At 50.9% G+C, this 27141-nt stretch overlaps 1 protein-coding gene across 1 annotated transcript; it reads right to left on the bottom strand.

The window, feature by feature from the left end:
* Window positions 1–3300: 3300 nt before the first annotated feature.
* Window positions 3301–12390, bottom strand: TMEM256 (transmembrane protein 256). The gene is made up of 4 exons (XM_082197967.1): window positions 12240–12390; window positions 10860–10897; window positions 4941–5021; window positions 3301–3835 (listed from the first exon to the last, which is right to left on the bottom strand). Exons 1-4 carry the CDS (start codon window positions 12325–12327, stop codon window positions 3692–3694), a joined length of 351 nt encoding a protein of 116 aa, XP_082054093.1. The 5' UTR covers window positions 12328–12390; the 3' UTR covers window positions 3301–3691.
* Window positions 12391–27141: the final 14751 nt, after the last annotated feature.

Here is a 27141-nt window from a genome sequence, read left to right as displayed (position 1 = left end):
CCCCTCGCCCTCCCATCGCCGGCAGCAGCCCTGGAGCGGCGCCGCGCCCGGAGAGAGAAGCGAGAGAGAAAAAGGAGCGATGCGCGCCGGTCGTGTGAACGCGGCGTGTCCGGGCTTGCTCTCTTGCTTCGAGGGATGGGAGGGGAAGGAGAAAGCTTAGGGGCTCTTAGCCCGGGTTAATGGTCTCGGCCAACCTGGTGGGTTTTTTGTGGAGTCCTCGCGGGCGAGAGGGAGAGACGCGCGTCTTGCGCGGCTGTTTGTTTGGACGCCCCGCCACGCGAGAACGCGGCCCCGCTGCTGGCTGGGAGGAAGGAACTTGCCTTTTGGACACCGACTGTTTCCACGACTTCTGCGCCACCCGATTGGGGAGGTTCACACGTGACAGCTATCTAGCCCACGCGCAAGCATCCCCGCCTTGTGTTTATAGCAATAACCGGTGCGCAATGATGACCCTTCCTGGCTGTTGCCACGGTCAAGCTCTAGTCCCTGTAGCACCTGACCTAGAATCAAAGAATTGTAGAAGAATGGCAGACGCAACTGATAGACTACATGGAACTGGCAGAAATGACTGGCAGAATCCGAGACCTGGGAGAAGAGGCAGTGGAAGAGAACTGGAAAAAGTTTAAGGACTATTTACAAAAACATTGTAAACTGTATGAGTGTTAAGAAGGGTGCAGGACCGAAAACAACATGGCACCAGCAATTTAGTTGAAAGAAAAATGAGAATAAGTGAGAATTGAGAAATAAGATAAACTTTGGAATAACATTATGTCTAAATTAAGTATTTGAGTATTTGATAAAAATGTTTAAAGTCGGGGACATAATATTTGAACACTACAAAATAAGAGTTGAAATAAGGCGATAAATTGCTGTTTATAAATTCTATAACCGGGAACGCAGAATTGGGAGATGTGAGGAAGTCCAGAAGCTTAAGAAAAGATGGATGTTGGATATCTGATTTTGTTGTATGTTTTTTATTATATGTTAATCTTTTTGCTTTTTTCTGTCTATCTTTGTTCGTTGTATTTTGGTGATGGTTTTATATGTGTTTGGTGAATTTAATGTTTAAAATTCTTAATAAATATCTTATAAAAAAAATAGAATCAAAGAATTGTAGGGTCAGAAGGGAGCACGAGGGTCATCCAGTCCAACCCCCTGCGTAGACTCCGCCCCCTTTCCCTCCAGATTTAATCTCAAGACCAGGTAAGGCTCCAAACCCCACTGATCTCAAGCGCTCAGGCTTCCCCCAGCCTGCCTCAGCTAAAAGAGCCCTCTGCAAGTATCTTTTTATTATTACATGTTTTTAATAAAATATTTTCTGAAGTAACAATAGAACACACAGAGCCTCGCTTTTCAAGTCAAACAAATCAGTCGCATTCCGAGTGAGACGTTACAATTACAGGCAATATGGGGTTGTGTGGGAGAAAAGGAGGCAGTAAAATTTCATTCTTCCGTATGGTGTGTCAGCAAAGTCTGTGTGTCAGCATCACATAAACCGGTACTTATTTTTGCTGGCGGTGCAAAAGTCCACAGGGCCCAGGGCGTGGTTGGTTGCAGTGTGTTGTGTTTATGTTTTTTCTCAGAGCATGTGCAGAGTGACTTCACCACTCGAGCAACTACAGTTGGCCCTTCCAGGATTGTGGGGCTGAGTTCCTGTGTAGGCCAGCCCTCTCCAAAAAAACTTTCCTTTGAGGGTGGAGATCTTCCCGCCCCCAAGTCAACCTAAGGCTTCGCTGTCCTGAGAAAACTTCCCTCTATAACCTCCTTTTTTTACTTCCTTGGGCTCCATGATCACTGCAGATGGTGACAGCAGTCATGAAATTAAAAGACGCCTGCTTCTTGGGAGAAAAGCAATGACAAACCTAGACAGCATCTTGAAAAGCAGAGACATCACCTTGCCAACAAAGGCCCGTGTAGTTAAAGCTATGGTTGTCCGAGTAGTGATGTATGGAAGTGAGAGCTGGACCATAAAGAAGGCTGATCGCCGAAGAATGGATGCTTTTGAATTCTGGTGCTGGAGGAGACTCTGGAGAGTCCCATCGACTGCAACAAGATCCAACCTATCCATTCTGAAGGAAATCAGCCCTGAGTGCTCACTGGAAGACCCTGGTGTTGGGAAAGATGGAGAGCGCAAGGAGAAGGGGACGGCGGAGGACGAGATGGTGGGACAGTGTTCTCGAAGCTACCAGCATGAGTCTGACCAAACTGTGGGAGTCCATTAAAGTCCATCTCGAACCTGTCACTAGTTGTCGTTTAGTCATTTATTCATGTCCGACTCGTCATGACCTCCTGGACCAGAGCAATACAATAATAATAATAATACAATAAAACACCAAACATTAAAAACTTCCCTAAACAGGGCTGCCTTCAGATGTCTTCTAAACGTCAGGTAGTTGTTTATTTCCTTCACATCTGAAGGGAGGGCGTTCCACAGGGCAGGCGCCACCACCGAGAAGGCCCTCTGCCTGGTTCCCTGCAACCTCACTTCTTGCAAGCAGGGAACCGCCAGAAGGCCCTCAGAGCTGGACCTCAGTGTCCGGGCTGGACAATGGGGGTGGAGATGCTCCTTCAGGTCTAGTGGGCATTGAGGCCGTTTAGGGCTTTCAAGGTCAGTACCAACACTTTGAATTGTGCTCGGAAACGTCCTGGAAGCCAATTTAGGTCTTTCAAGACCGGTGTTATGTGGTCTCAGCGACCGCTCCCAGTCACCAGTCTGGCTGCCGCATTCTGGATTAGTTGTAGTTTCCGGGTCACCTTCAAAGGTAGCCCTACATAGAGCACATTGCAGTAGTCCAAGCGGGAGATAACCAGAGCATGCACCACTCTGGCCAGACAGTCTGCAGGCAGGGAGGGTCTCAGCCTGCGTACCAGATGGAGCTGGTAGACAGCTGCCCTGGACATAGAACTGACCTGCGCCTCCATGGACAGCTGTGAGTCTAAAATGACCCCCAGGCTGCGCACCTGGTCCTTCAGGGGCACAGTTACCCCATTCAGGACCAGGGATTCCTCCACACCTGCCCGCCTCCTGTACTTCTGTCTTGTCAGGATTCAACCTCAATCTGTTAACCTAGGGCTCCCCAGCTGCTTTGGACTACAACTCTCAACATCCCCGGACAGCCAGGTTGCCTGAAAAGCCCTTTAGCCCTTCTTCTGTCTCTCAAAAGCAGGGAGAAGTCATGACTGATGGGAGTTGTAGTCTAGCAACCTCGGGAGGGAGGAAGAGATGCACTGGAACGCTTTGTGCTTCCTGCTTGTAGCTTACGCGGGACATCTAACACCTAGCCACCATTTACCACGACATTTATCCACGGAATAAATTTATTCACAGGAAAAAAAGGCGCGTGGTTTTTTTTAAAAAGGTAAATCACTCTCATCATTTATTAAGCTAAAAAACAGCAATTGAAAAGCACCGATCAGACATTGCATTCTGAGGCCTCCATTGCAAACTCAAATCTGGTTGCAATTTTTTTTTGGGGGGGGGGAAGGATCTTGGTCTTTTAAAAAGAGATTTGGCATTCAGCGAATTCCAAGATGCGTTCGAGGCAGGCAAAAGACCTCAAGGGATCCCACTGACATTTGGAGATCTCTCTTCTCCTAGGGCTCCCTTCTGGCTAGCCTAAGGGGTAATGAGGGGCAGGGCTGGTTGCCCTGGCGATGGGAGAGAGGGGCCACATGGGGACAGAACGGGGTGTCAAGGGGCCATGGCGATCCAGCCGAGGATGAGGAGGGAACCACCATACGGGGCCGCCTTGGTCAGGATCGGGTCCCCTGTCACGGCGTGGTAATACAGGGCGCCAGAGAACATCCCCATGCCTAGAGACAGGATGCTGCCGGCCTGGGAGGAACAAAAGATACAAGTTAGAATCACTGAATGAATGTTTATTTGCGTCAGCCATCAGCCGCAGCAATAAAACAACAATATAATATACAAAGAATAGAAATAAAAAGGTTTTATTTTAGGGGGTCAGACTAGATGAGATTTGGGGTCCCCTCCCAACTCTGAGGTTAGAACCAATACCTGGAAAGTGGGCTGGCTGTACATGTCCCACCGTCAGGGATGATGGGGACAGCTTTTTTCAGCCTGGCACCCGCCAAACATTGAACTACGACTCCCATCATCCACACCCAAACCTCCCCTGCCTTATGGAACAGCTTTAGAATAGAATAGAATAGAATTTATTATTTATTCCCCAGCCACACTGGGCAGCTTCCAACAAAGTATTAAAATACAGTGGTCGGTTAAACATTAAAAGCTTCCCTAAACAGGGCTGCCTTCAGATGTCTTCAAAAAGTCTGGTAGTTGTTTTTCTCTTTGACATTTGAAGGGAGGGAGTTCCACAGGGCGGGCGCCACCACCAAGAAGGCCCTCTGCCTGGTTCCCTGTAGCTTTGCTTCTCGCAGGGAGGGAACCACCAGAAGGCCCTCGGAGCTGGACCTCAGTGTCCGGGCAGAATGATGGGCGTGGAGACGCTCCTTCAGATCTACTGGGCCTTTGAGGCCATTTAGGGCTTTCAAGGTCAGCACTAACACTTTGAATTGTGCTCGGAAACGTCCTGGGAGCCAATAGAGGTCTTTCAGGACTGGTGTTATGTGGTCTCCCAGTCCCCAGTCTGGCTGCCACATTTTGGACTAGTTGCAGTTTCCGGGTCACCTTCAAAGGTAGCCCCATGTAGAGTGCATGGCAGTAGTCCAAGTGGGAGATAACCAGAGCATGCACCACTCTGGCCAGACAGTCTGTGGGCAGGGAGGGTCTCATCCTGCGTACCAGGTGGAGCTGGTAAACAGCTGCCCAGGACACAGAATTGACCTGTGCCTTTAGGAGAAGAAATAGCTCAGGAATAAACCCTATGCAAATTTGGAGTCTTTAAGGCGCTTGGTTGGCACCTTGTGACCCCCCCCCCCAAAAAAACCCCTGTCTATTCTAAGTCATCCATCCTTACCATCATGGGATAGCGGCAGTGGGGCACAGCCAGGAGAGCCAAGCTGTGGAGGAAGTGGTATTTGTTGGCCGTCTCGTAGAGCTACAAAAGAAGGTCAGGGATCAGGGTGAGGACAGTGATTCAACACACACAGGCCATCCCTGTCGTCGTTGTGGGCTCACAACTCCCATCAGCCCCTGCAAGTGCAATGGCTGTTGTAGTCCAGCAATTTCTGGAGCCACAGGGTCCCCATCTCTGTACTTCAGCCATCATTTGCTTCCTCCCCACCCGACGTTGGACTACAATGCCCATAATCCACTTCAAGCTTAGGAAATGGTCGTGGATGATGGGCTTTGTAGTCTTTTCAGTGTCTTCCTTTTCCTAGGCTGCCTCTGTATTGGTTTTTTTTTTAAAGTCTTTATTGAACATATTCCACAGATTTATACATCAATATACTACAATACAATTTATATCACATCCCATACGGGGGGGGGGGAATGAAAATACAAGAAAATTAAAACAAACAAAAAAAGACCTAGACTTCTGATTGTTCTCAAAAAACCTATATCACACTTGTCAGGGGTTCAGGAGCAGAGACGCAGAGAAGGGAGGAGACAGAGAGCGAGGGGGAGGAATACGAAGGAAGGATGAGTGGGGATGACGACCCGAGATAACCGAGCCTGTCCAGTGAATCCGAGGATTCCCAGAAGGGAGCGCCAGCGGTCAGAGCAAGGGGGGAAAGCAGGGGGACACCCCAGGAAGAAGGGGCCAGAGAGGGATCAGAGAGCAGCAGCTGGAGATCGGAACCCACGTGCCCAGCTGGGAGCAGCGGGGAGAAAGGGGACCAGACATCGGGTTCCGGAGGCTTTCAGCAGGAGGGAGGGCATGAGTCAGGAGTAGTCACGCCCACCTCAGGGAGCGACGAAACGGTCAAGAGGAAGGTAGAAAGTTGGGCGCGCGCGCCAAGTTCAAATGCAGCGGAAGCTGGCGCAGTGAGCAGCCCGGAGAGTGAGCCAGGTCCCAAAGCCCGCCGCAAGGAGGGGGAAGGGTCCGGGGGGTCCGCGTCAGAAGAGAGTAGGAAGGAAGAGACCCCGGGGGGCAGAAGGACCCAGAGACGGAGGGAAAGGCGCAGGAGGTGGAGCAAGGCTAGGGTATTAAGCTGGTGTGCAAGAGGCGGAGACTCAGACGGGTCTTCGCCGGTCTGACATAGAAGACGTAGGGCTGCACATTGCAGTTCGGAAATGGAACCTGTAACCCAATAAAGACTCTTATAACGTGAACGCTGGCTAGCGTGGTCCTATGTGAGCTGGGACTGGGTGGCAGCCCTGACAACACTTGTTATATTTTACACAGTATTATATTATTTCCTTAAATCTTTTTAACCAAGAAGCAAAAAGAAAAAAGGTTAAATATAAACATTTGTTTTAAATATAGTACCCATACATTGTATTGTATACATGTTTTAAATACATTACCTATACATCTGTATTGGATTTGAAAGTGTTTCAAATTGTTTCTATATGTGGAACTGTTTTCGTTTTAAATTGTGCCATTGTTCCCCCCCCCAATGTGGAATTAAAGCCACTGCTTTTATTGCGGGTGTTTTTCTCTGGGAAATACAGCTTTGAGATTACCGTATTTTTCGCCCTATAGGACGCAGTTTCCCCCCTCCAAAACTGAAGGGGAAATGTGTGTGCGTCCTATGGGGCGAATGCAGGCTTTTGCTGAAGCTTGGAGAGCGAGAGGGGTTGGTGCGCACTGACCCCTCTCGCACTCCAGGCTTCAGGAAGCTATCCGCAATCTGTGGGAGAGCTGTGCGAAGTCACACAGCTCTCCCACGGCTAGCGGAGAGCTTGCCGGCACCCAGAAGCTTGAGCTCAGCACGCTCCAAGCTTTGGTCTTGGCGCAGCGCTCCGCTAGTTGCGCAGCTCTCCCACGGCTAGCGGATAGCAGCCTGTTCTGGGGGCTGTGGAAGCTCGGGCTTCCCCTGCCCCAGCCCCACACCTGGGGGGGATAAATTTTTTCCCCTTTATCCCCCCCCCAAAAAAAAACTAGGTGCGTCCTATGGGCCGGTGCGTCCTATGGGGCGAAAAATACGGTGTTTCGCAGGAAGAAATCTGCAGATTGAATTGGACAAGTGTGGCTACATCTTGGCGGCTTCGGGTTGAAAATGCTTGCATAGACGACCCGGCGTTCAAGTAAGAGAAGCGTCTTACGAAGGCGAATTCGGGAATGCCGGTTCGTGATCTCGCCAAGAACGGGCAGCTCCACTCACCTGCGCCATCCCAGTCTCCTTTCCGCAAAGAACCCAGGCACCCGGGTTCCCTCCCAGCCCCTTCCCAGGGTTGGAGCCCACCTGGAGATGGGTGCTGGGGGGGCCCGACTAGCAGCCACAATTCCTCTTAAGGACATATCAGCAGGATCCGGCCAAAAAGGGCCTGTCTAGTCCAGCTTCCTGTTCTCACTGCTGCCATTATCAGAATCCCACAATCAGGATTCAAACACAAGATCCCATCTCTCCCCTCCTGTGGTTTCCAAGAACTGGCATTCGGAAGCATCCCTGCCTCCATCCACGGAGACCCGAGAATAGCCATGAACAGTCCTCTCCTCCTTCATGAATTTGTCCTATCCTCCCTTAAAGCGGGAAGGAGTTCCACAGGTTAATAATAATAATAATAATAATAATTTATTATTTGTACCCAGTCCATCTGGCTGGGTTTCCACAGCCACTCTGGGCGGCTTCCAACAAAGACCAAAAATACACTAAGATGTCACATATTAAAAGCTTCCCTAAACAGGGTTGCCTTCAGATGTCTTCAAAAAGTCTGGTAGTTGTTTTTCTCTTTGACATCTGAAGGGAGGGCGTTCCACAGGGCGGGCGCCACCACCAAGAAGGCCCTCTACCTGGTTCCCTGTAAGCTCACTTCTCACAGGGAGGGAACCGCCAGAGGACGCTCGGAGCTGGACCTCAGTGTCTGGGCAGAACGATGGGAGTGGAGATGCTCCTTCTACTGGGCCTTTGAGGCTGTCTAGGGCTTTCAAGGTCAGCACCAACACTTTGAATTGTGCTCGGAAACGTCCTGGGAGCCAATGGAGGTCTTTCAGGACTGGTGTTATATAGTCTCCCAGTCCCCAGTCCAGCTGTTGCATTCTGGATTAGTTGTAGTTTCCGGGTCACCTTCAAAAGTAGCCCCACGTAGAGCGCATCGCAGTAGTCCAAGCGGGAGATAACCAGAGCATGCACCTCTCTGGTAAGACAGTCTGTGGACAGGAAGGGTCTCATCCTGCGTCCCAGATGGAGCTGGCAGACAGCTGCCATGGACACAGAACTGACCTGCGCCTCCATGGACAGCGGTGAGTCCAAAATGACTCCCAGGCTGCGCACCTGGTCCATCAGGGGCACAGTTGCCCCATTCAGGACCAGGGAGTCCCCCACACCTGCCCGCCTCCCATACTTCTGTCTTGTCAGGATTCAACCTCAATCTGTTAGCCGCCATCCATCCTCCAGCCGCCTCCAGGCATTCACACAGGACCTTCACTGCCTTCACTGGTTCTGATTTGAAAGAGAGGTAGAGCTGGGTATCATGTGCTGGATGAAGAGCTTTCTTTTATTGGTACTGAATTCCTGAATTATTATTATTATTATTTCTTAAATCTGCCAGTCGCTTTAAGCCAAAGAACATCTCCCAATGTTCAGCTTCACAAGTTCTAGGGTTAGGAGAGGGAGGGAGGGAAAATAATTATCTGTCCACTTTCTCTGTGCCAGGCGTAATTTTATAAACTTCCGTCAATTTTTCAAACTTCTTCCTTCCATCTAGTTAAGAACGCACAAGCTCATTTCCCATCTATCGCACCCAATAGTGCCTCTTCTTCCACTAACCTGCCCCACTTCATTCCTCCCCCGGGGGTTGAAAATTTGAACACCCCCCCCCCCGGGAAGGGTTTCTCTCTCCACCCACAAACAATGACAACCGGCGGTTCCGGTTTAACTCGCTTAGCCAAAGGGACTGGGAAGGGAAGGGGGAAAACCAGTGTGGTGTAGTGGTTAGAGTACTGGACTCTGACCTTGGGAGAGACCAGGGTTCGAATCTCCACTCAGCCACAAAGATGTGATCTTGGGGGCCAGCCACTGCTTCTCAGCCTAGCCTACCTCGGAGGGTTGTTCTGGGGATAAGATGGGGCAAGATGCAAACCATGTACACGTCACCGTGGGCTCCTTGGGATACTGTAAAGGATGCTTTTGAATTCTGGTGCTGGAGGAGACTCTTGAGGGTCCCATGGACTGCAAGAAGATCAAACCTCTCCATTCTGAAGGAAATCAGCCCTGAGTGCTCACTGGAAGGACAGATCCTGAAGCTGAGGCTCCAAGACTTTGGCCACCTCATGAGAAGAGAAGACTCCCTGGAAAAGACCCTGATGTTGGGAAAGATGGAGGGCACAAGGAGAAGGGGACGACGGAGGACGAGATGGTGGAACAGTGTTCTCGAAGCTACAAACATGAGTTTGACCAAACTGCGGGAGGCAGTGGAAGACAGGAGGGCCTGGCGTGCTCTGGTCCAGGGGGCCACAAAGAGTCGGACACGACTAAACAACAACTGTTACGGAAATTACTGAGGGGTAGGCACATCTTTAAAGTTGTTAAATGTTACAAATATTATGCATAAATGTATCTTTTTGACTTGAAGTTACCTAGCTTTAACAATCATATAAAATCAACTCCTTTGCCAGTTTCCTCCATTTCAACACTATTTTGCCCTTGGAAAGACAGACTCTTTTCCCAAACGTGAGGGCATGTATACACACCTCCTACCCCAGGAAGTGCCCAGAGGTGACAATTGCTGAGCTGATTGTTGGCCAAGGAAAGCCTAATCCCATCATCGGACTTGCCAAGGGGCCAGACATGCAAAGGAACTTCTATTGTACTTTTGGGTGGTGGGACTTCCAAGGTGTTTGCCTATGCTCATCTTATACCTGGGTCTTGCCCTGCCATGTCTGCTTATGCTAATCTTGCACCAAGGACTTATCTGGACGTGTTTGCCAAGGTTAAACTAGTGTAACCCCTGCCTACCCCTCCCCTTTTGTGACAGGTCAGTGATGTAGCAATGATGCTGTACGAACTGTATTCTGGGATATGGCGGGAAAGTCTTCAAAGTCCTTGTCACCCCATCCTCGGGGTTCAAAATTCCTCTTTGAACCTGTTGCGCAATAAACTTTGGTCTACGACTATTTGCTCCAGTGGTGGCTGGGCTCCTTCCTTTATTCCGCAGGGACCTGCGATCTCTGCCCAACCAGCTGGGCGACTGAGCAGCCTCGCACCTAGATTTTTCCGTAACAGATAAAGGTAAAGGGACCCCTGACCGTTAGGTCCAGTCGTGACCGACTCTGGGGTTGTGGCGCTCATCTCGCTTTATTGGCTGAGGGAGCCGGCATACAGCTTCTGGGTCATGTGGCCAGCATGACTAAGCCGCTTCTGGTGAACCAGAGCAGCGCATGGAAACGCCGTTTACATTCCCGCCGGAGCGGTACCTATTTATCTACTTGCACTGGTGTGCTTTCGAACTGCTAGGTTGGCAGGAGCAGGGACCGAGCAACAGGAGCTCACTCCGTTGCGGGGATTCGAACCGCCGACCTTCTGACCGGCAAGTCCTAGGCTCTGTGGTTTAACCCACAGCGCCTCCCGCGTAACAGATACAAATGCAATAAATAGAATCACAGAACAGTGGAGTTGGAAGGGGCCATGAGGGTCATCTAGTCCAACCCCCCCACAATGGAGGAATCATTTGCCCAATCATAGAATCATAGAATCATAGAGTTGGAAGAGACCACAAGGGCCATTGAGTCCAACCCCCTGCCAAGCAGGAAACAATGTGGGGCTCGAACTCACAACCCTAAGATTAAGAGTCTCATGCTCTACTGACTGAGCCAAATAAGACCGTTTACCTCTTTCAAGTAGTCATCTCGGTCGCTGCGACGGAAATCTGGGAGGAGGAGGGTGGGGAAGAGAGAGAAAGAGGAATTAGCAGAAACTGCAGAGGAGATAAACTGGGGAAAAGGGGTGGGTCATGAACGCCTCTCCAACGGACGGCTGCAAAATGCGATATGGTGGAAGAAGAGTCTCCTTGCTCTGAGCTTGGAACACAAACAAGGGAGGCAAACCAGAGAGCCCAATTCACCCGGGGAAATTCTCAGCCTAAACGAGCCTAAACCCTAATGTGATATTTAAGTGAACTTTGAAACTCCCTGCCTATTGACCTCAGGCAGGTGCCTCCACTGAACTCTTTTCAGTGCCTGTCTAAAAGTATTATTCCTTAGACAAGCCCATGCAGATATTTAGAAAGCTGTTGGTGCAAGTTTTTGGCCTGTTGTAACTTAACATTTCAAAAGCCTTAAGTTACTGCTCATTTTTCTTGCTGGTCATTTTATTGCGTTACTATTAGCAGTAGCAGTAAACCGCTTTGAGTGGTTTGGTTGGTTGATTTCATTTTGCAATCAGGTAAAGGTAAAGGGACCCCTGACTGACTCTGGGGTTGCGGCGCTCATCTCGCTTTACTGGCCGAGGGAGCCGGCATCCAGCTTCCGGGTCATGTGGCCAGCAGGACTAAGCCGCTTCTGGCAAACCAGAGCAGCGCACGGAAACGCCGTTTACCAGTCCGCCAGAGCAGTACCTATTTATCTACTTGCACTTTGACGGGCTTTCGAACTGCTAGGTTAGCAGGAGCAGGGACAGAGCAACAGGAACTCACCCCGTTGCAGGGCTCTATGGTTTAGACTACAACGCCACCTGCGCTGTGACTACCTTACACTGCGTTTAAACCAAAATCGCATTTGGATAGAAACTGTTTCTCAGGCGGCTAGTCCTGGTCTTTATAACCCTTTACCTTCTTCCAGAAGGCAGAAGCTGAAAGAGATCATTTTCGGGGTGCGCACTATCCTGCACTATCTCTGCAGCTTTCTGATGGCACCTGGAAGCATAGAATTGATCCAAGGTGGGTCACCCAGTTACAGTGATACCTCGGGTTACAGGCACTTCAGGTTACAGACTCCGCTAACCCAGAAATATTGCCTCGGGTTAAGAACTTTGTTTCAGGATGAGAACAGAAATCGCGCGGCGGCAGCAGGAGGCCCCATTAGCTAAAGTGGTGCTGCAGGTTAAGAACAGTTTCAGGTTAAGAACAGACCTCCAGAACGAATTAAGCACTTAACCCGAGGTACCACTGTATTCTTTCCGCAGTATTTGGGAGCTGCCCACAAATACCGTCGGGGGATCGAGGCCAGGATTGCACCCCCTCTTCTCCAGCCCCGGCACCCGCCTGCCCTCACCGTGAGCCCCGTAGGCGGCCGCCCCGACGGCCGCAGCCCCGCTCAGCGCTCCGAGCCGTCGGAAAAACGCCCCGGCGCCCGCCACCATTCCGATCCCCGAAGTGAAAATGTATCAACTTCGTTTCCGACTCCCGGCGCGTTTTACCCAATCAGCGCCCTCGGCGGCTCGTTAGTATGCAGCCCCCGCCCCCGCAGAACGCCGCGCCTCAGCCAATCGGCGTTCCCCAGCCCTTCCTTCCGCATCAGCCAAAGTTCGGAAAGGGTTGGCCAATGGCGTGCGGCGTCCCGGATTGGAACGCGGGCGCGTCCAATGAGAAGCGCGGTTCCGCCTCCTCCCCGCCTCTCTCCTCCAGTTCCATTCTCCTGATAGGCTGCCTCCGGGAAGTCCATCTCAGCACGTCAACCAATCAGGGGGGCGCCTGGTAGGAACGCGCTTGCAGCAGCTTCTGCCGCAGCTTAAAGAGGAAGGAGAAATTAAGGTGTGCGCTGCTCTTAGGATGCATGCGGTAAGCACGTGACAAATAGGAAAAGCCGGCTGCGCGTTAAAAATCCTGCCAACCTTCTTCCCATCTTTTTGGAAGGAAGGAAGAAATGGCATGTGCTCCTTGTTTATAATATTTACGGCACCCCAAGTGTCTCCACAGCGCCGCCTGGTGGAGGAAAAGAGATTCCCATGTGGTTTCTCCTTCAAAGCCATTGCCTCTTCCATCATAAAGAGGCATTGTCTGTTTCAGCGTTCCCTAACCAGGCGCCCTCCATATGTTTGCCGACTGCAGCTCCCACCAGTAGTCCAAAATATCTGGAGGGCGTCAAGTGTTTTTGTTTTTTTACATTTCAAACAAAAGCAAAAAGCAAAAAAATAAAAATAAAATTCAAATAATTCTCAAAGCACCCGTTGTTGGTCCTTTAATTATTTTTCATCATCAAGACTAGGATTTCTCTCCTCGCTCCCCCAATTTTTCAATTTTTTTGCAAGCGTCGACCACCAGAGGGCGGCAAAGGCGCGACCATTCCGCGCATGGCGACAGCATCGGGTTTTTAATGCTGATTTTTGGGGTAGATGGTGGCTCCGCCATCCGCATTGCTGGCTTAGCAATGCCACAAATTAATTTTTTTTTTAAAAAAAAACCTTGCCTGGTTAATTGCACGAGCGTCGATGGATGAATCAGTCGCTTTACCCACGCACAAAAAAATGAACACGAGTGTAACAGGTTTGGGGTTTTTTTTTAATTTTGGAAGACGTTTTCCGTGAATGATAGAGGGGGAAACCCCCGTTTATAAAGCGACCTGCAGTTTTAGCAAATATTCAGGGTTTAAAAGCGTTTACATCCCCAATTTAGGGACGTTTTTAATGACTGATGTTTTAATGTACTTTTAATTTTTGTTGGAAGCTGCCCAGAGTGGCTGGGGAAACCCAGCTAGATGGGTGAGGTATTATTATTATTATTATTATTATTATTATTAATTAAGGATTGGCCAGACCTCACAATAAGACCGCAATCCCATTTCCATATGTGATCAGTTCCAGATGTTTGCTTTGAACCAGGATCTCACGTCTTCTAAAATTCTCTTTTTTCTCCCATTGCAGTCTTCCTCCAGATATTTGGACTACAACTCCCATCAGCACCATGGGAACAGATGGGACTTGTAGTCCAAAACACCCGGAAGGTGCCAGCTTGCCGAAGGCCCCTCTAAGCCGCTTTCCCCCAGGTCCCCAGGCGCTGCCGGACTACAACTCCCATCGTCCGCGACAATTGGCTGAGCTGCCTCAAGATGATGGGAGTTGTAGTCCAAAAGATCCAGAGGGCGCCAGGTTCATAACGAAGGCTGTCTTTGTGGGAGGTGTTCTGAAGGCAGATCTTCAAGACACGTGAAATACAGTGGTGCCTCGCAAGACGAAAAGAATCCGTTCTGTGATTCTTTTCGTCTAGCAGTTTTTTCGTCTTGCGAAGCAAGCCCATTGGCGGATTAGCGCTATTAGTGCTATTAGCGGCTTTTAGCGGCTTATCTGCTGATCGGATCAGCTGATAAGAGGCTTAGCGGCTTAGAAAAAGGGGGGGGAACCCCGCAGGAACTTGCAAGACATTTTCGTCTTGCGAAGCAAGCCCATAGGAGATTCGTTTTGGGAAGCACCTCCAAAACTGAAAACTCTTTCGTCTAGCGAGTTTTCCGTCTTGCGAGGCATTCGTCTTGTGGGGCACCACTGTAATAAAAGAGCATCGGAGCATGCACAGAGTGGGATTTGAGAAAGGGTGGGGGCACCCCTCCTTCCTGCTGCTATCCGATCACGCCACCTTCGGTCCCGTGATATCCCGTGTTGCTCATCTGAGGAAGGTGGCAAGGAAGTGTTCAGTGTAAATTGCATTCGCCACCGACACCTCCTCCTCCTCCGCTCTCTGCCCCAAATAGCTTGTTCTGGGGTTGTTGCTTTTTAACATATGTGTGTGTGTGTGTGTGTGTGTGTGTGTATGTCGAAACGTCGCACAGACACCCCGACTCTTACACGGGAAGACACCCGAAGACACCAAAACCTGCATATATATATATATATATATAATATAACATAAATATAAAATATATATGTATATATATTTATATACATATATATGTGTGTGTGTGTGTGTATACTTATATATATGTATTTAAATATATGCAGGAATTTATGTATAGGTTGGGGGGGTTGCCCCTCCAGCAGATATCATGCACCTGCAGCCCACTACCAAAATTAGCACAATCGTTTTTGTGGCTTTGGTGATTTGTCCCCACAAAACACTTCATCACAGTTTCTTCCTGTCTATTCAAAGGGCCTTTGCTGCATGATACCAAATGTAAGAATTCGCTGATCAATGTATCTCTGTACTGGCTCACTGGGAAAACTTCAGAAATTCCTATAGACCTGTGAGCTCAGCTCCTCAGCAGCCCCTCTGCCTGAGTGATAATCCCTGGCATCCTGATACCTGAGTGCCATTCTAGAAAGAACAAACCCAGATGGAGACAAAAGGGTGTTATTAGCTTGGCTGGGAAACAGGGAAATGTAAATATCTTTTTTGTTGCACTTGATGGGTGTTTGGTGGAGGGCAAGGGGAACCATGGGGCAGGGTCCAGGATGCTCAGATTATGGCCACCAGACCTCCCCTTTCTTGATGTAACTGTGATGTAGTTTGGGGGTGTGTAACAGCGGGTGGCGCTGTGGGCTAAAGCCTCAGCGCCTAGGGCTTGCCGATCGAAAGGTCGGCGGTTCGAATCCCCGCGGCGGGGTGCGCTCCCGCTGCTCGGTCCCAGCGCCTGCCAACCTAGCAGTTCGAAAGCACCCCCGGGGGCAAGTAGATAAATAGGTACCGCTTACCAGCGGGAAGGTAAACGGCGTTCCGTGTGCGGCTCTGGCTCGCCAGAGCAGCGTTGTCACGCTGGCCACGTGACCCAGAAGTGTCTCCGGACAGCGCTGGCCCCCGGCCAATAAATGTGAGATGGGCGCACAAACCCCAGAGTCTGGCAAGACTGGCCCGTTTGGGCAGGGGTACCTTTACCTTTACCTAACATGGGGATTAGGGACGCAGGTGGCGCTGTGGGTTAAACCACAGAGCCTACGACTTGCTGATCAGAAGGTTGGCGGTTCGAATCCCCACAATGGGGTGAGCTCCCGTTGCTCAGTCCCTGCTCCTGCCAACCTAGCAGTTCAAAAGCACATCAAAGTACAAGTAGATAAATAGGTACCGCTCCGGCGGGAAGGTAAACGGCATTTTCATGCGCTGCTCTAGTTCGCCAGAAGCAGCTTAGTCCTGCTGGCCACATGACCCAGAAGCTGTACGCCGGCTCCCTCGGCCAATAAAGCGAGATGAGCGCCGCAACCCCAGAGTCGGCCACGACTGGACCTAATGGTCAGGGGTCCCTTTACCTTTATATATAACATATACAGTGGTACCTCAGGTTAAGTACTTAATTCGTTCCGGAGGTCTGTTCTTAACCTGAAACTGTTCTTAACCTGAAGCACCACTTTAGCTAATGGGGCCTCCTGCTGCCGCCACGCCTCCGGAGCACAATTTCTGTTCTTATCCTGAAGCAAAGTTCTTAACCTGAAGCACTATTTCTGGGTTAGCAGAGTGTGTAACCTGAAGCGTATGTAACCTGAAGCGTATTTAACCTGAGGTACCACTGTATATAACACACACACACAGAGACAGACACACACTTTTGTTCTGTAAGTGGCATAATCCCAAGACCCAGCCTCCCTCCTGCCTCTCCAAAGAAACTTTGGAACACCAAGAGATCTTCTTGCTGAACTGGGCAAAAACAAACAAGATGAATTTTAACAGAGAGAAATGTAAAGTATTGCACTTGGGCAAAAAAAATGAGAGGCACAAATACAAGATGGGGGACACCTGGCTTGAGAGCAGTACATGTGAAAAGGATCTAGGAGTCTTGGTTGACCACAAACTTGACATGAGCCAACAGTGTGACGCGGCAGCTAAAAAAGCCCATGCAATTCTGGGCTGCATCAATAGGAGTATAGCATCTAGATCAAGGGAAGTAATAGTGCCACTGTATTCTGCTCTGGTCAGACCTCACCTGGAGTACTGTGTCCAGTTCTGGGCACCACAGTTCAAGAAGGACACTGACCAACTGGAACGTGTCCAGAGGAGGGCAACCAAAATGGTCCAAGGCCTGGAAACGATGCCTTATGAGGAACGGCTAAGGGAGCTGGGCATGTTTAGCCTGGAGAAGAGGAGGTTAAGGGGTGATATGATAGCCATGTTCAAATATATAAAAGGATGTCACATAGAGGAGGGAGAAAGGTTGTTTTCTGCTGCTCCGGAGAAGCGGACACGGAGCAATGGATCCAAACTACAAGAAAGAAGATTCCACCTAAACATTAGGAAGAACTTCCTGACAGTAAGAGCTGTTGGACAGTGGAATTTGCTGCCAAGGAGTGTGGTGGAGTCTCCTACTTTGGAGGTCTTTAAGCAGAGGCTTGACAACCATATGTCAGGAGTGCTCTGATGGTGTTTCCTGCTTGGCAGGGGGTTGGACTCGATGGCCCTGGTGGTCTCTTCCAACTCTAGGATTCTATGATTCTTATGGCCATTGCCACTGCTGCTGGAGTACAGGGTCAGGTTTTAAGGTTAGACCGTAGTTAGGCAACCTAAGGATCCGGCCCAATTGCCTTCTCAATCTGGCCCACAGACGGTCCGGAAATCAGCGTGTTTTTACATGAGCAGAATGTGTCTTTTTAATTAAAACCCATCTCTGGGTTATTTGTGGGGCATAGGAATTCGTTCATATTTCCCCCCCAAAAAAATATAATCCGGCCCCCCACAAGGTCTGAGGGACAGCGGACTGGCCCCCGGCTGAAAAAGTCTGCTGACCCCTGGGTCAGACTGAGAGATGCTCTACCCCTGAGTGATGGCCTTTTCTCCCCGATGATTTGGGGGGTGGTCTCTGGGCAGAGAAGGCCGTTCCCTGGGTGAGCCTCAGCCTGGACGCCTGGGTCCTTTCCCCAGCAGAGAGGCAGGAGTCGGGCTCAGAGCGACTGCCCTGTGCTGAGAGGAAGCGAAGCAGCTTTTAATCTGCCACTGCCAGCGTATAAATTATCCATGCCTGTCACCGGAGAATATAAATGAACAGGGAAGGAGGCGCCTAAGAAGGCCCCACAAGGCACCTCCGGCTGCCGCAGGTTACAGAGCAGGAATGTTAAACGCCTGGCTGGAGCCACAGTTCGGCCCCAAAACCTATTTTTAGCCCAAATCGTCCCATAACGCCCCTCCCCACTCGTAGCACATGTTTGCTGACATTTCTTTTTTGCCAGTGGGTTGCGTGGTGAGGGCCTCTGAGCATACACAGAGTGGCTCTTGGTCAGCACTCACCTGGCCTCAGATAGATAGATAGATAGATAGATAGATAGATAGATAGATAGATAGATAGTGGTACCTCGGGTTAAGTACTTAATTTGTTCCGGAGGTCCGTTCTTAACCTGAAACTGTTCTTAACCTGAAGCACCACTTTAGCTAATGGGGCCTCCTGCTGCTGCCGCGCCGCCAGAGCACGGTTTCTGTTCTCATCCTGAAGCAAAGTTCTTAACCTGAAGCAATATTTCTGGGTTAGCGGAGTCTGTAACCTGAAGCGTATGTAACCCGAGGTACCACTGTATATATACATCTGCACACACACACACATATATATATATGCAGTTACAGTGGTGCCTCGCAAGACGAAAAGAATCCATTCTGTGATTCTCTTCGTCTAGCGGTTTTTTCGTCTTGCGAAGCAAGCCCATTGACGCATTAGCGGATTAGCGCTTTTAGTCCTATTAGCGGCTTTTAGCGGCTTATCAGCTTATCAGATCAGCTGATAAGCGGCTTAGCGGCTTAGAAAAAAGGGGGGGGAACTCCGCAGGAACTCGCAAGACATTGTCGTCTTGCAAAGCAAGCCCATAGGAGATTCGTTTTGCGAAGCACCTCCAAAACGGAAAACTCTTTCGTCTAGCGAGTTTTCTGTCTTGCGAGGCATTCGTCTTGCGGGGCACCACTGTATATATATATATCTGCATGCAGGTTTTGGTGTCTTCGGGTGTCTTCCCGTGTAAGAGTCGGGGTGTCTGTGCGACGTTTCGACGAGGTCTCACTCGTCATCTTCAGGCTGGTGCTTTCGGCTTCTTGTTACTGGAACAGAGCAGCTCTGTTCCAGTAACAAGAAGCCGAAAGCACCAGCCTGAAGATGACGAGTGAGACCTCGTCGAAACGTCGCACAGACACCCCGACTCTTACACGGGAAGACACCCGAAGACACCAAAACCTGCATTCCTGTACCCGTGAAAATCTACGAAAGCATATATCTGCATGTATATATATAACTGCATTTATATCTGCATATATCTATATCTATCTATCTATCTATCATCTATCTATCATCCATGCATTATATATATATATGCACCTTGGTGAAGATTTGACGTTTTCATCCCCCCCAAAGTTTTTGATTTGAGTTTCTACTGAAATGAGGCTGCATTTTCACGTTGCATTTTAATCTCGTTTTTAAGTCGTATTTCAATCAATTGTTTTTATAGCTGGTGTTAGCCGCCCTGAGCCTGGTCTTGGCTGGGGAGGGCGGGGTATAAATAAAATTATTATTATTGTTGTTATTAAGAGGGGGAAAGATCTCTGCGATGGGGAGCCTCAACTTCCTTCCTCCAGGCCAACATATCACAATTTAGGAAAGTCGGGAGGAAGAACCGTTTGTTTGTTTGTTTGTTTGTTGTGTTTATATCCCATCTTTCCCCCTCCAAGTAGCTCAAAGCGGAGTGTACATAGTTCTCCCCTTCTTCCAATAATCCCCACAATATCGCTGTGGGGCAGGTGAGGCCTAGAAAGGAGATTCGAACTCAGAGCCGAGTCCGGCGCTCTAACCACTGCACCCCACCACCAGCTCCCACACAACACCCTGAACTTGGCTGGAGCCAAGGCCTTCCCTCTCGCCCCTCCAGAACCAACAGAGAGTTCAATTGGTAGGCTCTTATAATCTCAGGGTCTTGGGTTCGAAACCCGCGTTGGGCATAAAACTGGGCGTTGGGCTAGAGCTAGGCAAACTGTGGCCCAGGGGCCGGATCCGGCCCAATCGCCTTCTCAGTCCGGCCCACGGACGGTCCGGGAATCGCGTGTTTTTACACGAGTAGAATGTGTCCTTTTATTTCAAATGCATCTCGGGGGCATAGGAATTTGTTCATTTTTTATTTTATTTTTCAAAATAAAATAAAAAATTGTGGGGCATAGGAATTTGTTCATTTTTTATTTTATTTTTCAAAATATAGTCCGGCCCCCCACAAGGTCTGAGGGACGGCGGACCGGCCCCCTGCTGACCCCCGCGCTAGGCAGCCCTTCCGACTCCTTAGCAGCGCTAAGGGGAGGAGGCAGGGCTCCTGAGCATGTACAGAGTGCCTTTGAGCAAGGAAGCCCGGCAGAAGGTGGTCTCCCCTCTCACGCTGCTTCCTGGATTTTTGGACTCTTGGGGGGGGAAATATAAAATATTTTTTGCTGGCCTCTGGAGTCTGGCTGCACCCACCCAGGTGCTGAACCCCAACATAATAATAATAATAATAATAATAATAATAATAATAATAATAATAATTTATACCCCGCCCATCTGGCTGGGTTTCCCCAGCCACTCTGGGCGGCTTCCAACAAAACACTAAAATACAATAACCCCCCCAAACAAACACTCCCCCCCCATCCCAGGTCCAGGAGCCATAGCTGTCAAACGTTTCCCTATTTTTTAAGGGAAATTCCTTTATTCCGAATAGGATTCCTCGCAAGGAAAGGGAAAAGTTGACAGCTAGAGGATGACCCCCCCCCCAGTTTTCTCTGTCCATCAGCCTCTCATCTGTCTCTCCCCCCCCAATAAAATCCCCTTGCTCCCCTTTGCATCCTTTTGAAAGGGGGGGGGGACCAGTCAGGCGTTGCCATGGCATCCCTGCGCCATCACAGCCGCCCCCTTCTCTCCCCCCCATCCATCCCCCCCTCTCTCTCTGCGACATAGTTGGGGGGGGTAGAGAGAGAGGGAGAGGAGGTCTATTTTTAGCAGCCCCGAGCGCAGAGCCAGAATGCAAAAGAGGCAGAGGGGGGGAGCGCCCCCCTCCCTACGTGACGCTGACACGCGTCGCCTCCTCGTCTCCTCCACGCGCATCCCTCCTCCCTTCCCAACCTCGACTGGTCCATGCGTGACTTGGGAAAAGGATCCCCCCCTCCCGGCAAAAAAAAAATGACGGGGGGGGGGGCTTTTCTGAACTGACCCCCCCCTTCCAGAAGTGCTGACCTCTCCGTTGCAGCCCCTTGGGGTGCCAACTTGAATAAAAGAATTGGGGAGGGGGGCAGAGAACCCCGTTTTGCATAATTGATCAGACGATGCTTCGCATGCACGTGTGATCATGCTCATCGATTTTTTTGGGGGGGGGTGGCAGAGCCGGGGGGGGGTACCTAAATAAATAGTAAATAAATAGAAATAGTTAACTAACTGGCCAATTGCAGATATCTCGGTTCTCCCCCCCCCCAAATTAGATCCTGGCTAAGCCCATGCCAGGCTCCCTTAAAATAATATTTTATTTGGGGGAGGGGGTCGAAGGGATCTCGGGCCCCTAGGAGTTGGCTCCCCTGGTGCTGCTTAATAATAATAATATTTTTTATTTATACCCCGCCCTCCCCAGCCAAGGCCAGGCTCAGGGCGGCTTAAGGGTTGAGGGGTTTTTTCCGGGGGGGGGGGAGCGGAGAGAAGGATTTATGGGTGCATGCTTGGAGCAAGGGAGGAGCAGAGAGAATATGTGTTTTTGAGTTTGTGGGGGTGAAATTAACAGGCAAAAGAGCAGGAGGGTTCTATGGCTTGGGGCTGGGAGAGATGTCCTTGCCCGGAATTCCTCACCGTTGCTGCTGCCAGTCCGTGCAGACAATATTGAGCTAGGTGAATTCAGGAGAAGGCAGCTTCCGGTGCTAGTATCATGTCTTGCGGGGGCGCAATTAGTGCCAGCACCGTCCGTTAAGAGTTTGGGTGTCATCTTCGACACCTCCCTTTCCATGGAGGCACAGATTGCAGCTATAACAAAGGCGGCATTTTTTCCATCTCCGCCAAGCTAAGCAGTTGGCTCCTTACCTCTCTCGCCCTGACCTAGCCACTGTGATCCATGCGACGGTCACCTCCAGACTGGATTATTGCAACTCGCTCTACGTGGGGCTGCCCTTGAGACTGACCCAGAAACTCCAGCGGGTGCAGAATGCCGCGGCGAGACTCCTTATGGGGTCTTCGCTGCGGGATCACATTCACCCGGTGCTATACCAGTTGCACTGGCGCCCGGTGGAGTACAGGATCAGGTTTAAGGTGCTGGTTTTGACCTTTAAAGCCCTATACGGCCTAGGACCCTCGTACCTAGGGAACCGCCTCTCCTGGTATGTCCCACGGAGGGCCTTATGGTCTTCAAACAAAAACATCCTGGAGGTCCCTGGAGGATCTAGGAGTCTTGGTTGACCACAAACTTGACATGAGCCAACAGTGTGACGCGGCAGCTAAAAAAGCCAATGCAATTCTGGGCTGCATCAATAGGAGTATAGCATCTAGATCAAGGGAAGTAATAGTGCCACTGTATTCTGCTCTGGTCAGACCTCACCTGGAGTACTGTGTCCAGTTCTGGGCACCACAGTTCAAGAAGGACACTGACAAACTGGAACGTGTCCAGAGGAGGGCAACCAAAATGGTCAAAGGCCTGGAAACGATGCCTTACGAGGAACGGCTAAGGGAGCTGGGCATGTTTAGCCTGGAGAAGAGGAGGTTAAGGGGTGATATGATAGCCATGTTCAAATATATAAAAGGATGTCACATAGAGGAGGGAGAAAGGTTGTTTTCTGCTGCTCCAGAGAAGCGGACACGGAGCAATGGATCCAAACTACAAGAAAGAAGATTCCACCTAAACATTAGGAAGAACTTCCTGACAGTCAGAGCTGTTTGACAGTGGAATTTGCTGCCCAGGAGTGTGGTGGAGTCTCCTGCTTTGGAGGTCTTTAAGCAGAGGCTTGACAACCATATGTCAGGAGTGCTCTGATGGTGTTTCCTGCTTGGCAGGGGGTTGGACTCAATGGACCTTGTGGTCTCTGCCAACTCTATGATTCTATGATTCCCAGGCCACAGGGAGGTTAGGCTGGCCTCAACCAGAGCCAGGGCCTTTTCAGCCGTGGCCCCGACTTGGTGGAACGCTCTGTCACAAGAGACTAGGGCCCTTTCCGCAGGGCCTGCAAGACAGAGCTGTTCCGCCAAGCCTTTGGCCAGGGCACAGCCTGACCCCCTCCTTTGGCAATCTTCACAGAACTCTAGCCCAATGGTTGCCATCAATGTGATTTGAATTACTTTTATAATGAAATTATTTTAGAACGTTGTACTATTTTATTGTTGTTAGCCGCCCTGAGCCTGGCTTCGGCTGGGGAGGGCAGGATATCAATAAAAATTATAATTATAATTATAATTATAATTATAATTATTATTATTATTATTATTATTATTATTATTATCATGTGGAGCACAACTCAGCGGCAGAGCAGCTGCTCAGCTTGCAGAAGGAAGCCAGTTTTGGTCCCCAAAGGCATGCGCAGGTGGCGCTGGGAAGAGACCCCGAGTCTAAAGCCTTGGAGAGTCGCTGCTGCCGGCCTGTGTAGGCAACGCTGCGCTAGGTGGGGCCCGAATGGTCTGACTCACTGCCTATGTTTACAGGGGGAAGGGGCATAGGTCAGGGGTGGGGTGCTTGCTTGGCTTGTAGAAGGCTCGATCCTGGGCAACAGCTGGGAAAGACCAGCAGGTGTTTGGGTTGCCATTCTCTAGGTATCATCCCTGCGTTTCTGGGGTTGGGCTAGATGACCGCTGGGGGTCCCTTTCTGTACAATCCTCTGACCCTGTGACCTTGCGAGGTGTGGTGTGACCTCTCCTTCCAGGGAGGTTTTTAGACAAGCCGTCTGCTGGGGGAATTTTCTTTTTGGGTGATTTCCCTGCACTGCAAAGGGGTCAGGCTGGATGACCTTTGGGGATCCCGTGACTTGCAAGGGAGAAAGGGAGGGAGGTGAAGAAGAAGAAAGAAGAAGACAGGAGAGAAAGTGGAGGATGGATGAGGAGGAGAGGCAGGAAGTGGGCTGCCCCATAGCAGAGCCTAGAGAGGGGAAATGGCTTGGGATGGAGAGGGATGGAGAGGCAGGAAGGGGGCTGCCCCATAGCAGAGCTTAGAGAGGGGAAATGGCTTGGGATGGAGAGGGATGGAGAGGCAGGAAGGGGGCTGCCCCATAGCAGAGCTTAGAGAGGGGAAATGGCTTGGGATGGAGAGCCAGGAAGGGGGCTGCCCCATAGCGCTGCTAAGCACGCCCCGCCTCCCGCCCTCTTCCAAGCCCTTCCCCTCGCCTGCCCCCTCCAAAATCCTCCGCAGTGTCCCCCTCTGGGTTCCCCTGCGACGAAGCCACTACTGTTCTGCACCGTTTGCAAAAAATATATAGGTCACGTCGCTTTTGTGCCGCTGCAATGGGGGTGCGAGGCTGCAGGACCCATTGGCTTTAGCCTGCGCAATCCCACTCCCTGCCCCCCCCCAAATCTCCCTAGAGATTTCTTCTTCTTCTCACCCTTCTTCTGCCTTGGCCACGATGCCCTGCAGAGGTTTTGGGGTCACAGCTCTCCTCTGGAGGTTTCAAAGCAGTGGATCCTTTTAAGCTGCAATTTCCGTGCTGTGCTAGTGGATCCCTAGGGGATCCCTTCCCAGGCCACGGTTCTGGGATTCCGAACTGGAAGGCCTAATGGGAGAAGAGAGGGGCCTGCGGGTGGCCGAGAGCTGTAGCCCCACACATGCAGAGGGCACCGGGTTGGGGAAGGCCGCGAGCCCCACGGCGCCCCCTGTTGGAGAGACCGGGCTTGCTCCCTGCCCTCCATTTTTCCCCTGCAGGTTTCCGGAGGGCAGTCCTGGTATGCTTGCCCCATAATACCCTACCCTCTGGAACTCCCTGCCACTTGATGTACATTTTTGGAAGGATTTTTTGCTCAGGCAAGAGGACCCAGATGTGCAGAACATCGGTGTGTACGTTTCAACCTGCTTTCCGTTTCTTGCTGATTTTAGCCATTTTTGAATGTTCCAAAGAGTTCCAAACAGTAAGCTTAGCGTTTTGCAAACCGCTTTGGGGTTGTTGTTCCTTGAATATAAGGAAAGTAAGAAAAATTTTATGAAATGCACTGAATTCAGTAAACCCGGGGATTCTCAGAGCTTTGGAAATCTGAATAGGAGAGCTGCAGCAGTGGCCCTGTAGGGAATCTATAGGGCAGAAAATGTGGGGCAGAAAGAAAGGTTCGTGATCCAGATTCGGGTGAGGCGTGCGCGGGTCCTTAGTGGGCAGTTTTGGCGTCAAGGGGGCGGTGTGCATTTGGGGTGGGGTTGAGGAGCGAGGAAACAGGGCCTGGGAAGGAGCCCTGACCCGCCACGTTCCTGCATTTCCTGGGGTTGGACTAGATGGCCTTTGGGGGGTCCCTTTCAGCCACGATTCTGTGTGCTGCCTCCAAAGTTTGCTCTCAAAGCCGGTTTGGGCAAAGGAAGCTCTATCACGCTCCATGCCGGGAAGAACCCAATTAAAATGAGCCACGGGGCGTCTTTGAACAGCAGGCTCAGCTGACGGTCTCCAGATTTTCCCCCCTGCCTCTGGTCCCTGTGGAGATGGCTAGCTGATGCCCCGGCCACGTCGCATAAGGGAGGATTTGAACCCGGCACCTTATGGGGAAGGGCCGTCGTCGCTCAGTGCTGGGAAATCGGCTTGGAGTGCAGAAGGTCCAATCTCTAGGTAGGGCCTGAAATCCTGGAGGCCTGTTGCTGCCAGTCCGTGTGTGCCTTCCTGATGGACCCCAGTGGTCTAACTCGCTTCCTAACTGGGGATCGAACCCAGACGTTCTGCATTCCTAGCATGTGTCCTCGTCCCGTGCTTTGGGGCAAGGGCTCCTCTAGACGAGGGGCAATCCCACCCCCCCAGAAGGCACCGGGGTGGATGAGGCACAGGGCACATCCAGGTCAACAGATTTGAAAATAAGGGACCAGCAGCCTTGCAAATAAGGGATCAGCAGCCAAAATAAGAGATTTTCAGGGCACAGGTATGTTCAACTTCTGAGCCAAAGGCAGAAAGCCCAGCCAGCAGCCAAACGAAGCCTCAAGCGGTGGTTCCCACAGCGCAGCAACCCGGCAAAGGGGATGCAGCAAGGGAAACCACCGTCCCCTCTCTGCTGGGAAGCGCTGAGCAAAGGCGAGTCCCCAGGCAAGGCGGCCGATTTGATTGGCACAAGGCATGCAAGCTCCACCCCCCAGTCGTTCTCAGACTCCTTATTGGGTGAGCAACGCAGCCAAGCAACACAGTTGGAGCCTCCCTCCTCCCTGGCCGGCAGGGAGGGAGGGAGAGGAGCTGCTTACTTTGAAACCCGGGAAATTTAAGGGACATCATACATAAGGGACAGCAGCGGGACACGGCGCTGGGATGAGGGACTGTCCCGCCAAATAAGGGACGGTTGACAGCTATGGTCCAGGCAGCAACTCAACAAGAAGCCTCCTGGCTGTGGCTCCTGTTTTGCAGGGGGTTGGATTGGATGACCACATGTGGACCCTTACAACACGACGGTTCTGTGATAGGCCAGGTTAGTCTGTCTGGCCCAGCAGCACCTCGACTTGGGCGGTTCTCTTCCATGATGTGTTCCAGATCCTTTTAAGTGGAGTGAACCGGGACGAGATCTAGGATCCAGCCGGATACAAAGGAGGCGACAGCGTCTGCTATCTTTGGCCACTGCCACACAATGCCTATTGGCAGAGCACATGGTGCAAGGCAGAGCATCCTGGGAAGGGGTAGCCATTGTCTAACCAGCCTTATGCCATTTGGAGCCGTCAAGTTGTTTAGGACTACAGTTCTCCATCAGCCCCTGCAAATTCCACCTGTTTGAGACTCCAACTCCCATCAGCCCCTGCCAATTCCATCTGTTTTAGACTACAACTCCCATCAGCCCCTGCCAATTCCATCTGTTTTGGACTACAACTCCCATCAGCCCCTGCCAATTCCACCTGTTTTAGACTCCAACTCCCATCAGCCCCTGCCAGCTCCAGCTGTTCTGGACTCCAACTCCCATCAGCCCCTGCCAGCTCCAGCTGTTCTGGACTCCAACTCCCATCAGCCCCTGCCAGCTCCAGCTGTTCTGGACTCCAACTCCCATCAGCCCCGCTAGCTCCATCTGTTTTGGACTACAACTCCCATCAGCCCCTGCCAATTCCACCTGTTTGAGACTCCAACTCTCATCAGCCCCTGCCAATTCCACCTGTTTGAGACTCCAACTCTCATCAGCCCCTGCCAATTCCACCTGTTTGAGACTCCAACTCTCATCAGCC

The sequence above is a fragment of the Podarcis vaucheri genome, assembly GCF_965113315.1.
Source record: "Podarcis vaucheri genome assembly, chromosome: 13".
Lineage (NCBI taxonomy): Eukaryota > Metazoa > Chordata > Lepidosauria > Squamata > Lacertidae > Podarcis > Podarcis vaucheri.
Note: the sequence above shows the minus strand (reverse complement) of the source record. Positions and strands in the feature narration are given on the sequence as shown.